The sequence below is a fragment of the Poecilia formosa genome, unplaced genomic scaffold, assembly GCF_000485575.1.
Source record: "Poecilia formosa unplaced genomic scaffold, Poecilia_formosa-5.1.2 Scaffold9, whole genome shotgun sequence".
NCBI classification, from domain to species: domain Eukaryota; kingdom Metazoa; phylum Chordata; class Actinopteri; order Cyprinodontiformes; family Poeciliidae; genus Poecilia; species Poecilia formosa.
In genome coordinates this window covers 3,062,225-3,075,971 of record NW_006799948.1, presented here as the reverse complement: position 1 = coordinate 3,075,971, position 13,747 = coordinate 3,062,225, and the positions used below count along the sequence as shown (strand labels likewise).

Below are 13,747 nucleotides of genomic sequence, written 5' to 3'. Positions count from 1 at the left end.
TATAACCTAGCCTGCAGGTCATCTGATGAAATTGCTGTAAAATGAAGCTTGTGGTTAAATTCTAAAACACTCTGGGTGAAAAATTCTTGGTTATGAACAGTTTTGAATCGCACTGTAAATGAAAAAGACTTTGCTTTTAATGCTGCGAGGGGACCTGTTAGTTAGACGCACTAAACGCTCCCTTTAGCATCACTCAGCCGAGGTGTTGAAACAACCATTTAGTATCTTTGACTTTTTTTTTTTTTTTTTTTTGTCTGCAAACAAACTGATTATTCTTGCTTTGACTTCATGCTCAGATTTCTCACTAATGAGCTTCTTATTAGTTAACACCAGCCAGTCGAAGCTGCAGAAGTTTGAGGAAAGGTTAAATAAGCACCGCGAGAGCTCCTAATGAGGGTAAAAACAGCAGCACCGATACTGGTCTCCATCTGGCTGGACTCGCCGTAGTTTGGATTTTTTTTTTTTTTTACACAGACTGTGCTAACCTCTCCGTCTTCTCACTCGTGACAATTACGTTGTGTGTTTTTTTTGTTTTTTTGTGAGTGGCCGCTCAGCGCCCGGTGTGCAGCACCTTTTAGTCAGATTCGTGTGCGACGGCGGCACATCCACGCCCGCCGAGTGTGTTTGCGGCCGCGCGTTGCCGAGGCGAAGCGGAGACGCCCGGAGTGAAGCGCCAAGCCACACGGCGCCGAGCCACACGCCGTGGCGACCGATCCTCTGCAAGACCCCAAGCAGAGCCGCATTATCCGGCGCATGAGCGCACACACATCATGGGGCTGCAGCCGGGGGGCCCATTAACACACCGCAAACCCTTGGGCAGCAGTGAACCTGCAGAAAATAGATGCAGCCGCTCTGACAGCGCTGCACTCACTCGCCCGTATAGGAGCAAAAACAATGTTTGGTCAGAGCGTTCTCTTTGGGGTGAAAGAAGAAGAAGAAGAAAAAAATAAAGCAACGAGTTTAAATTACTTATGAGCGCTTTATTAAGTCTATAGATTTTTATCAAACTTGACCCAGATGAAATAAGGTTTCTCCACTTGTGCATGTCAAATGGTTACCTTTCTTTGTGCATGCCCCTTGTACTGTGAAGTGTACTGATCAACTCCATAGTCCACTGGATCCAATTAGGTTTAGCAGACACACTAGCAGCATGGCATAATTGCTTAGGAAAAAAAAAAAAAACATTTTAAAGTTTTTCTTTTCTTCTTTTTTTTTTGTAGGATTGGGCAGCATATTGTATTTTTTTTTTATCACTGTGCACCAGATCCATTAAAGGAGTTTAATAGCTTGGTGCTCTTTTATTATTATTATTTTTTTTTACTGGATTCTGTTTGTGCAATTTATTATTGCTACCTTACAAACAGCATAACAGAGGTGCAACTGCACTAATTCATTACTTGGGTAGCATTAACAAATTATAAGTTCATACAAGCATGTGTTGAGGTTATTATATTGTTTAACCTTTAGATTTATGCACTTTTAATCAAGGCAAGTTTCATTGAATTTTAAATAAATATGCTTAGAATATGAGAATGAAAGTATTTCTTTTTTTTTTAAAGTTGGGATTGTGTAGAGTAGGTATCAGCAGGTGATGTGTTACCTGCAACAGCCACCGGTCAAATCAGTCACAGATTAGAAATTTTGACTTTGCGGATGACTGCAGAAAAATAAATCATTGTTGCGACGGCATCATAAGAATTTCTGTTTGCAGTTTGGAAAAGGAGCTCTGATCAGGTGATACCAAAATTTAACTGTTAAAATTTAACGCCAGAGATGGGTGGTGCTAACACCAAGCTATTTATGTGGAATCTGGTTTCGTGAGCATCGTTCTACAACTAGGATCAAACGTAATTGTATCTTTATGACATGATTGAATTGACTTGTATATACCGTACATACATTGTCTCTGTTTATAAGGTGCATTGAATTTCAGTTAAATTATTGTAAAAGACAGTTAAAAAAAAAACAAACAGTTGGAAGCAATCATAAAAGCAGCAACAGGAATGTTCAGAGCATCGGGATTCACAAATAAGATTTCATAAAGAAAAAAAAAAGGAAAAACTCAGCCGAAACAGGAAAGAAACAAATGAGCACGTTCATTAATAAACAAACAGGAAGGTTCACCTTACAATGGAAGGTCACCCACTTTAACAAAGCTCTTTCTCTGCCCGTCTGCGTTACCTTGTGAACGAAATGGACAACCTTCAATGGGATACGAGTTCCAGCCGATGCAGCGTGTTCTGATACTGACGAATGAAAGCTGCACATTTTTTGTGAAAAGTTAAAAACATGGCTGGAAACTGTAATATTGTTTCCAGTGAAAATGCGTATCTTGTAACTGTTTAGAAAACAGAAGTAATAGAATCAGATGAAAATGTGATTTATTTTGACCTAGCAGGGAGTTTGTTGCACATTCCAGTTTGCTAACGCAGTAAAAAAATAAATAAAATAACTTCTACCCTGTGCGTCCTTGTCCTTCCGCAGACCGCCATGCCACCTTTCACCCCTTCCCCCACCGAGTGCCAGTCCACCAGCCTGGTCTCCAACTCGCCCGTCCTGTCCGGCAGCTACAGCAGCGGCATCTCGTCTCTGAGCCGCTGCAGCGTGTCCGAAGCTTCGGGCACTGAGCTGCCCGCCGGCGACCACCTGCCGCACCCTCTGCCGCCGCCCGCCCCGCTGCCGAACTCCATCTCCAGCAGCTCCGACGAGCCCATCCGCCGGGAGAACAAGACCCCGCCTCCCTACAGCGTGTACGAGAGGAACAACCCGCGCCGGCCCGTGCCGCTCCCGCACAGCCTCTCCATCCCGCCGCAGACGGACCCGCCGGCCCTGCCGCCCAAACCTCACCAGATCCGCACAGGCAGCATGAAGCTGGACGGGAACGCCGACCCTCGGGTGCCGAGACCAAGACCCCTGCCCAGGAAGGTGTCCCAGCTATAGGTGTATGTTTAGGTGAAATAATAATAATTAAAAAAAAACAAAAAAAAAAACAGAACACACACACACACTGGCGTATTTTGCACTTTTCTACTCGGCACTCACTTTTTATGTGATTCTCAGTTCGGCATTCCCGACGCTCCCGATAAAAGGGGCGGGCTCACCGATTTAACAGGCGGTCAGAAGCTGGCAAAAAGAGGTAAAACTTACCGGATCAGAAACGGTTCACTTCCACGTTTACTAGAGGCATCGACTCTGACGTGGTCATTCCCCACTGGTTCCTCCACAAACCGTGGCCAGTCGTAACGTATGTTTACCCAAACCTTCTAGAATTGAGAAGAAAAAAAAAACAAAAAAACACAATTTTGACAGAAACAATTTCAGATGTATGTATATTGGTATACATTAGTTTTTTTGCCTTAAGTATTGGAAACAGAGTCTTTTATCTGTGAGTCTTGCACGTTTTTTAATTATTTAGTTTTTTTTTTGTTTTCTTTTTTTACACACAACTCAGTATATTTGTATACTGTTTGGCGAGAAAAAAAAAAAAAAGGTGCTAAAGGCCTCGAGTATGCATTTCGGTGAAGTGTGGAAGACAAGGGTGTGTTCTCATTGTTATATCTTCTCAAGCGAGGGTGTAGAATATTTTCTAAAAAGAGCTTATAACTTTAATCAATCTCAATTTAGAGGCTGCATTTGTGCTTCGCGTTAAAATTCGTACAGTAGTCGTGACTGGACGTGGGCCGATGTGAGGCTGTTTTGGTACGGAGTAAAAATACAATTTCAGGGTACAAAGCGTAAACTGACGGAACAGAAGCAAAACTTGTAGCCTGGTTATATATATATTGCAAAAAATAAAAAATAAATTGCAGCGGACTCCGGATGCCTTGATAACGATAATCGGCCCACGACTAGTTGTGACCATATTGGTCATGTTTGTAGGCAGGAATCCGTCTTTGGCACAGTAACAGCAGGTCTGAGGCGCTTTGAGTGATTTTTAAAAAAAAATTTTTTTATTTCTTTTACCTGCCATTTTTGCAAACCAACACACTGTCCTTTCTTTAAACTCAGTGAAGTGAAGTCATGACGTCAGGACCAAATGCATGCTCTCAAACTGTTTGCCGGCATAAGTTTAATGCCATTTATGTGAACACACCCTGTTCTCTCTGCATGACATGTACATGGTAACACATCTTTGAGCGTGGAGGGGTTTAGTAGTCGTTGTGCCAAAGGAAACTGGGAGTGGAGGGGAAAAAATCCGATAATTTTTACTTTTTACCTCAAATCTCAAAGCGAAACCGCTCAGACATGCTTGAAAATCACTTGTAATTTCCTTTAAAAGTCCAAATGAATCTCTACTTTACCCCCGATAAGTTTTGAATCTAGACAAGCACAAGAAATAATTTTTTTTTCTTTTTTTTTTTTTCTTTTTTTTAAGTGAACTGTATTCGAGCAAATGTCATGATGGAGTTGGGAGTTTTGCAATAAACAGTGACCTTAAAACAGAAATAAGAGGATTGATGGGGCGGGAGGAATATCTTCAAACAAATCAAAATCAAATATTTGTACAGTTGAGATTTGCTTTCTGTTTAATTAAAAACACGGACGTGAGTAGACTGCACGACGAGTAGTTGCTCTGTTCAGCTGTCGCTGCGATGAATAGTTGTCCTGTGACAGGCACATTTCACACTGTTTAGTAAATTAGATGGAAGTTCAGCATAAATATTCAGCAAATTAACTTTGGGATGTGGGTGAGGACTGGGTAGCTTTAGCATTGTTTGTATTTTAATTTTCTTTTGTTTTTTAATTCTATGTTGTGAATTTTTGAGATTAAATATTCACATTAATCAGTACTTGAGAACATGTAAATTATGAAGAGATCAATGTAAGTATGCCAAATATGAAATTTGTGTATTGCAATTAAATGTAAATACTGTGTTTTTAACAAGATGTAGCTATAACAATTTACAGCTTTGAATGTAATGTTGAAGCAGCAAATTATTATAAATGTTCAAACTTTTATTGTTTTTGTGAGTGTAGAGAAACGGAGGTCATGCACAATGACTCTAACTCATTTACAAGTTCAATAAACTGCCCTATGGAATAAAGATGCAGTCACTGGAAGATGTTTTGTATCCCACGATTGTTACCTTTGTAGAGTAATTATGTTTATGGGAGTTGATGTTAATTTAACCAATAAAACAAAAAAAAAAACAAACAAACAAAAAAAGCCAAGCTCTACCGGGTTTTCCATAGTCATGAAAAGCGATCTTATTTGGCCTGGCTTGTGTGTTCCACTGAAAGATGGACACCGAGTGGGGATATTAAAAATGAAAGATGGCAGGGCATGAAGTATAAAACGTTCAAATTTATGTAAAGCTAAATGTCTCTGAAATGATTTCAAACCATTGCATTTGTTGTAAGAGACATTTTTAATCAATTTCAGTATGCAAACCTGAATGAACTCATTTCTGATTTGCAGCCAGAATAATAAAGTTTGAAGTTTGGGATGTATGTAAGCCTGTATAGGACAAAGTTCCTTTTGCCACCATGTACAATGAACATTGTAGCAAGGGAGATGTATTGAAAGCTTGTTGTTAAAGAGCAAAGTATTCTTTTCAGCGCGAAATTGTTTAAGGCTTCTTTATTTTTAGCAGAGATTATGAGAAAATTGGAGAGAGCTATAATTGCTTATTTATATTCTCTGATAAGGTAAAAAAAAAAACTAATGCATTTTGAGCATCTCTTTGGATACAGTCAATATATTTTGATTCTTTAAAAAAAATTCTGAAGGTAGCCTTCAAGAGATACACTGAACATGAAAATTAGATGCTTAGCTAAATGGGTACTTTTGTAGCTACGTTAGCTCCTCTTGTCCAAATTTTTAGGGAGTGACACATCAGCAAACTCCCCAGATGCTAATGTCATGCTAGCTAACTGAAGCTTTTTTCACGGTGTTCAGTCAGATCAGCATACGCTGTCAGATAGTCATACGCTTAGCTCAGACATGTATACGCCGTCATTACCATATGGTTTTATTTAATCATCAACATAGAATCATGACGTAGATCATCATACACTTTATTAACTGCTGTATGCCATCCTGACTTAGCGGTTAAGTAGGTCAATGAGTTTTACACGGGCGCGTGTTGTAGTTGACTGCAGCTCCAGCTAGACCTGCTTTAAATACACTTTGAAACCACGACAACCCATGTATATCTATCTAGTCATCATATTATAAAACATTTAATGACTTATTTTCGTCATAACTTGTTGCGTATGCTGAACCGACAACTCCGCTGACGGTCGGACTTCTTAATGCGCATGCGCGGGCATGCGTCCTCACTGCATGTATGCTATCCTGACAGCGTATGGCTGTCTGATGGAACATGGACTTAAATGTTATCACCGCCTGCCCGTGCTGCATTATATTTTGAAGTGGTTCTGGACTTTCAAGTGAGTTTGAACAAATTCTCTACAAATATTTAAAATCTTTGGAAATTGTATAGTTGGGGTAATTAGCTCGGTGGTTAGCTAGCTTATGCTCTCCCCGTGACGTGCCTTTTGTCGCTGTAATGAGCTTAAAACCATAAATTGGATTTTGCTTATTGCTTTTTTATGTCCAGCGCAGGACAAAAATGACGTCACACGTTCTCTGACTTGCTCTTCCTCTTCGGGACTCAGAAAATACTAAAGCCACCACTCCGCCGTGTGGTACTTGACCCCAAACAACCGCTTTGAGTTAGAAAAAGCTAAATGCGAGTGTGCTGCTGTGCGGGAAAGAAACCGTGCAGTTATGCAAACAGCATTCAGAGTGAAGTTGTACATCATTACGGGTATAGATCATGGTTATCATTAAAAATGCATGGTCAAGTTGCTGCGAAGCGTACAGAAACACACAGGAGGGGTGACATATTTATTCTTTTTTTTTTCTCACTGAAGTCTGAAGTGAGAGACAAGCTCAGTTGCTGAGATCTTAACAAGGCAGAAACACAGACGCCCGTAGACATGAAGAGGTGGGAAAAGAAGAAGAGGAGCAACAGGAATGTCTTAATGACAGTATGGAGGTTCAAGGTGATCGGGGATGTGAGGAAGAAGATGAGATGAAGGATGCAAAGGGACCAGACAACATGCAGATGCCAGGCAGTGAAAGGGAAATGAGAGTTGGAGCCATCACAGCAGACCGCCAGTTGAGCCGGCCGCATGGTATGCAAGTTACTGCTGCACACCTTTAACAAAACAGACACTGCTTAGCTAGCTTGAACCGAAACTTGTTTTTGATTAATTGGGTTAAAAGTTATGTTTTAATGGAACTCAAATTTTTCAGGGTGTCAAATTGATGTTTTCCTAGTTTTTAATTTTCAAAATGAGTTCCGTGTTTTGGAGATTAAACAAGTTATTTGACCCAATCAAGTGCATTATGCTAAATAATCCAAAATTGATGAAAAAGCTAAAACATAAAATGTTATTTAAGTCAACAATAGAGGAAGGAAGTGCAAAGTTGAAAGGAAAGTAAATCTCTCTCCTTTTTTCCGTTAAGTTAAAGGAATGTACATTTGCGGACTTTAAGTTAATGGTTTTTGGTTCCTAAATCATTCACCAGTTCGTTTGTTCAAGATTTTTATTTATTTTTTGGCTAAGATAACACAGATGCACAAGGAACCTTCAGGCGTTAAAATAGCAGCAAGTGGTCAAACATGTCGTCTATGTTCACAGCAATGCAAACCTGTCAGATTTATAGTAGACTCTGTGAAACAGATGGGTCTTAACTTGAGGCCTGTCCAAACTAAAATAAACTAATTATATGCCATAATTATAGAAGTATATATACGTTTGCCATACGGTGCCATCCCACAAATTCCCCTGCTTCCGTCATAGCACCCCATAAACATTCCCTGATGGTCCTTTTAGTTAAATGAATATAAACCGTGCATCCGTGTTTATTTTTGTGCAGCCTCTTAAAATACATAAGCTTCATCAGAGGTACTACAGACAAGCAAGCACATGTTAACCAAGACGACCTCCGTGCGACCTCCGTGCGCGCCCGCTGGGATCTTTTCAGGCCACAGACTCCGGTCGGGAACCTGTGCTTCAGGCTCCGACTCTGAAAACCAATTTCACAAGCAAACAAAAAGAAAGCCTCAAAGCTCTTCGTTTATGAAAAAAGCTGTTTGTATAGGTTAAACAGGGTGTCTTAGTACACAGTACAACACCTGCACATCTGAATATTTTCTTCTGCCCGTCCCGCTGAGCCATTTATAACATTACAGAGAACAACGGTGTTTAGAAAGAAGCAAAAAAAAAAAAAAAAAAGAATCCTCTAACATTCAGATGTGTAATTGGTTCTGTTCGATAAACACGGGAATCAATAGCACAGAACTGGCGTTGTTAAGTCTGGCAGTTAAAAATCTCCTTTCGCCTCGCGCGGTTTAGAAGGCCGTAAAGGAGTTAGTGGTGTGTGCTAACAGAAGACACGTTTACACAAGGGAGCAAGTTCCGTGTTTATCACAAAGCATCTAATTATCCCAGCACCCGTATAGCTGCTGCACCCGGCTCCTGCTGTATAATCAGCGCCACAATTGCGTGTTGATGGAGCTGTGCTGCTTGACCGGGGGACCTTGAACAATTGCAGATTTCTCTCCTGACTGTAAACACCGGTTGTACGTGTATGTTCGGCGAAAGATGGAGCACACTTCACCGGTCAGCGCTCATCATAATTGCTGGCGGTTGGCGGCTCTAATTTGACAGCAATTATTACGTCAGGAATGAATTCCCTGCTAATCGCCGGGTCTCCCGGCAGCGCGGGGCGCTTTCCGCGGAGACCGGGGGGGCGGCCAAGACGCGATGCTCTTGCTATCGAGCCGGGCCGGCGTGAATTGCTGGTTTTGCCGTCGTCAAGGAAAGAGGCGCTTCGGTTTGAAGTGGCAACAAGCAAACGGGCTTTTCAAGGGGAATGGAAGAAGAAAGTTCAACGGGAATCTGCTGATTGCGGACATCGACTTTCTGCTTCCTCACGTGAACAACTGGACAGTGTCTTGAAAATGTTTTCAAAAGCATTTGACCTATTATACATTTTGTTGCAGGGTTTCCCCCAGTGTATTATAAGCCTGGTGGGCCACCAGGCTTTACTTGGGCCCCCACCAGGCTTAGCATTGCTTATTTATTTCAGTTTTTTTCAAATGTTTGCAATTTTTTTAAGACTTTATAGTCAATATTCAAGCATTAATCTTCCAATTACACATAATTATCAAGTGATATTTTCACATTTTCTGTCAACTTTAAACATTTTTTTAACTCAAAAACATGACGGGCTACTGAATGAATGACCCACTGGGCTTGGCAAGTTTTCTGGGGGAAACCCTATTACGACTACAAACTCTGTGGTATTTGGTGATTTTATGTGATAGCCCAACACAAAATAGACCATAATAGTGAAGTGGAAAAGTATTGGTGGTTTTCAGTACAACAAAGAGGGGAAAAATACTTAAATCACCTAATTAGTGCATAATTGACTGGTGTGTAATTTAACTTTTTTTCCTTCTGTTTTTTTTTCTTTTTTTTCTTTACAAGTACAACACCCGGTTCAAAACACCATTATTGAAAAACCTTTCCTTCCTTGCTTAACCTAACCAGAGCTTTAACCAGAGAAGCAGACAATAGGCTGACTGCTACTGGAGTCAGAATCTTTTTAACGGAGCAACTATTAGTTTTGAACTCCACAAGTTTATTTTTTTATGTTTGAGTGGAAAGAAGAAAGTAATTGCTGAAGAAGAAAAAAACATGATATTGAGAGATTTTATAACTGTTCTGGTCCTTTCATTCTGCTGCTTTTCTTCCCAGTTATCAAGCAAACAAACTAAAGCAGAAAAACATCTTTTTTTTTTCTGACTAAAATTGATCTCATGGTGTAATTGGGAGTATCATAGAAATTGCAAAGATTTTCTTTTTTTTCTCAGTGGCCTTGTGCCAAATTGTTCTTGTTAATCCTGCCTCTCAGTCTTGTGTTTGGGGTCTCCTGAAAAACAGCAAACATGTAGGGGAAAAAAAACAACCTTTCGGAGGAAACCAAAGTGGATATTTTACATGCAGCATGTGCAAAAAAGAAAAACCCTAACAATGCACATCAGCTTGAACCCCATGTTTTGGCGTCATACTGTGTGGACATTCATTTTCTAGGCAGAGAAACGTTCTCAAGGTTTGAACGTCTCACGAAGCTCAATCGTGCCGAGACCCACGGTAACTGTGGAGGGGCCTTCGTAAATCCACAGCTTAGGTGTGAGAATCTGCTGACAGGACACCGATTGGAAGCAGTAAATCTGGGTTTTATGAAAGTCTTAGCAGTAAGAATATCTTTGTCGAAAGGAACCGTACGAAATTAGATTTTTCAGTTTGTCACAAGGCCATGTAGGGGACACAGAAAACATGGAGAAACTTTTTGACTCGCATCCAAAACTGCAAATTGTGGTAGAAATGGCACAACACCCCGTCTCCATGGTGAAACGTGGTAGTGGCAGATTCATGGTGTGGGCATACTTCTCTTTAGCAGGAATAGGAAAAAGCTGGTCAGTTAGTGAGGAGATTAACGGAGATAAATTCAGATTAAGAAACTCTTTAAAGAGACTGGTGAAGAACTTTAACATCCAGGTCTCTAAGGGAATGGTTGGGACCAAACCATACTTGCGTATAAAGTCCATAACTATGTCTTATTCAGAATTAGATGTAGTTTTGATGTTTGCAGATATTCAAACATCAAAACTAATTTGAATCCACGTGATTGGGAGCTGTTTTCCAAAGAACAACGGGCAAGAAATTCCATCTATACATAAAAAGCTTCTATGGACATAGACGTCCAGCTAATTACAGTGAAAAGTGGTCCTACTCTGTATTTTCTCAGTGCCACTGACTGTTTAATTCATGTCACACTTGTCAATTATCTTCCAATCTCTAATAATGCACTGCTTCGTGTTGGTCGGCCACATAAATTACCATTAAAACACTTTGAATTTGTTGTAAGCTGACAATGTGTGAACACGTTTGTGATACCGCATTGTGAATACTTTCAAGCTCTCCCTGCAATCATGAAGCTACTCGGCATAATTCTTTTTTTTTTTTCTCTAAATGGATGCAACCTTCATTAGCCAGCATGTGGTATTTTTGCAGCTGTTTATTATTACGAGTATTAACCGTTTTCCGCTTAAAGCGTTCATGGGTGATGATGTATAATTATCAAGGGAAAGGTAGTGCACGGTATCAATTTAAAGTTGCCTGCAGCATATTTAGGAGAACACACAGCCGCGGAGAAACTCAAGGTGTTTGTCTCGCTCTGCAAATCTCTCCAGGGAGAGGCGAAGCCGGAGTCGCTCTGCAGGGAGCAAAGAGCCTCCATCTCAGAGGCAACACTGAAGGGGAGTTTCAAAGAGAAGCTCACAAGAATAGATGGCGTGTTTTATCTCTGCGCTCCACTCCTATATCGGCTTTGTTGTGTTCGCCGAGTTGTAGGGAGCGGGGACGGTTTTCACCTGGAAGCTTCAAGTATTTCAGGATGTTTTTAATGGTAAAAAATGAGTGAAGTTTAATTTTTTTTTTTCTTTTTTTTTGATTCGCACCCTCCTCATAGAGAGACTGTTGCCTCAGCTGAATGGGAAGTTGACTGCTGGTTTCGAACGCTTTGAATACTAAAGTGTGCAAGACAAAGAGGGATCAGAGAGTGGGAAAGAGTACTGTAAATACTCTTGCATATTTATGCAAGTTTTTTTTTTCTAGCCTCTCAAAGATGGTGCGATGCCAAGTTCAACCCTCTGAAAAGCCTCTTCTGTAGTTGACTGTATGAAACATTTACAGTTGCACATTTTGTGGCTAAGATAAGTCGACGAAAACAGTTTTCCCTGTGAGTTTGAAGGGTTTTTTCAGTTGCCATAAAAGATGAGCAGGTCGTGAGTAGTCAGTATCTTATTTGTAGTAGATGGCGCAGCGCATTTTCGAGAAACTGGAGAAAAACTAGAGTCAAGTCAACTTCTGGTGTGCAGAACCTGTTTCAAAGCAGATTTCTGGCATTAAAAAATAAAACCCTAAAAAATATCCATAAAAATATTTTGTTTGAATTTTTTTCCATCCATTGTATTTCCACATTGAGCTGCATATTCTTATTGTAAAAAAAAAGTCTCTGTAATTGAATTGACTAAATGTTTAATCTTCAGATGGGTTTGTGTTCATATGACACCATAAAATAAAGAACTTATTTACATAGAGCATGAAAACGTAAAGGTTAAAACTTGTGAAAAAGTTACACTTTGTCCCCCAATCTAATAAAAAAAAAGTGTAATTTATGTCTTCCCATCAATTAAGTTTTACAAGGGCTTTTGGATTTCAGCAAGCCACAGCGAGAGCCATTTTCTACAAATGGAAAAAATCAGACAGAGCTGCAGTCACAGTATCTTTGATCTAAACATGTCTTTGATGATGAACAAAAACTGCAGAAATCTGTAAGGGCACAAATACTTTTCCAGAGTACTAAGTGATAAAACTACAATTAAAGTGGTCGTATCCCTAACGAGAGTAGAGATACTATTTTGAAAACAACCCACACATGTTCTCATCTCTCATCTTCGTATGTGTCTTCGCCGCTGACTCATCCTCCAAAGGTCAGCGAGAGGTGGTCCTGTTTACAGAGTTTTGTGCCTGTCTTCCATCCGCCTCTCCACCTCAGCTTTCGTGATTCAGCACTCTACCCAACAGGACCCCAGGGCAGCTGCATCAGGCCAGTCGTGTTAAAAGCTACTCATCTGGCCTTATCTAACCTCTTGCTGTCACTAGTTCTCGTTCTCTACAAGGGTGTGTATTAAATTAAACGTTAGGCTCTTGCCGTCTCTCGGGTGATCGCCTTAGTTCTGGCTGGCTGGTTTCGGCCGTGAAAAGCCCCCTCTCCGGCTTCTCCTACACACATGAATAAACATGAGGTCAGGTGAGATTTCGAAGCGCTGTTCCCGTAGAAGGGGCTGTATTTGAGTTGAGAACCAGCTAAGTTTTGAATTAAAGCAGAAAAGCTGCTTAGAAACGATTGTCTCTGCTCCAGACTGTTTCGGTCCATTTCAAGACATGATGGAAATTATTTCTTGATGTTAAAACCGGTCCTATGACCGGTGTACTTGGTGTGTCATCCGATGGCCACTGAAAACAGGCATGGTAGTTATCCCATCAAGAGATTTTCCCTCTTGAGCTGTGGCTTTCTACATCTCTTCTAGAGTGATCATAAACCTCTTAGTTGTTTTCCTGATAAAAAAAATATATATATATACCTGCTGCAAAGGCCTCAGAGGTTCGTTAGAGAACCCTGGACAACAAACATCATCACAAAGTCAAAGAAACACAACAGATAGATCAGGGACAAAGTTGTGAAGAGAGTTCAATTACTGTAAGCGTCTTTAAATGTATTTTCCGTCCTGCTGGCAGCTGCCCACACATTGTTAATATTGCATTAAAATACAAGACGGGCCAGAATTCTGTGTCTGTCTATGTGATGATGGGGTGTTAACAAGGCAAGCCATGGGAAGGATTTTGCATCGCTCGAGCACGCATGGCTTAATTCCTCCAGGAGGATGACTTCACTGGGCTATTACCGCTTCAGCTCGACAGCAAGCCGAATTGTTCTTTTGTTCTGCCAGAGAAGCTCAGAGGGGGTTTCTCGCAATGAATTCCTATTGATTTCTCTGGTCATGTCATCAAATTGTATGTGGCTTGAATCGTGACTACTGTTTTCTCATCTGCTCCCCTAAGGTTCCTCTCCTGTTTAACTTTTTATCCAACATGGACA

The 13,747-nt window shown here is 40.6% G+C and overlaps 1 protein-coding gene across 5 annotated transcripts in view; it reads left to right on the top strand.

Moving 5' to 3' along the window:
* Positions 1-5,045, top strand: part of dock4b (dedicator of cytokinesis 4b) — a 176,926-nt gene extending 171,881 nt beyond the window's left edge. For 4 of the 5 annotated variants that reach the window (XM_016664126.1, XM_007578639.2, XM_016664134.1 and 1 more), the window contains one exon: positions 2,485-5,045. In XM_016664126.1, the coding sequence (XP_016519612.1) occupies positions 2,485-2,940 (456 nt within the window). In that variant the 3' untranslated portion in view covers positions 2,941-5,045. The remainder of the gene's footprint in view (positions 1-2,484) is intronic. The other variant, XM_016664117.1, reaches the window with a different exon arrangement.
* Positions 5,046-13,747: the final 8,702 nt, after the last annotated feature.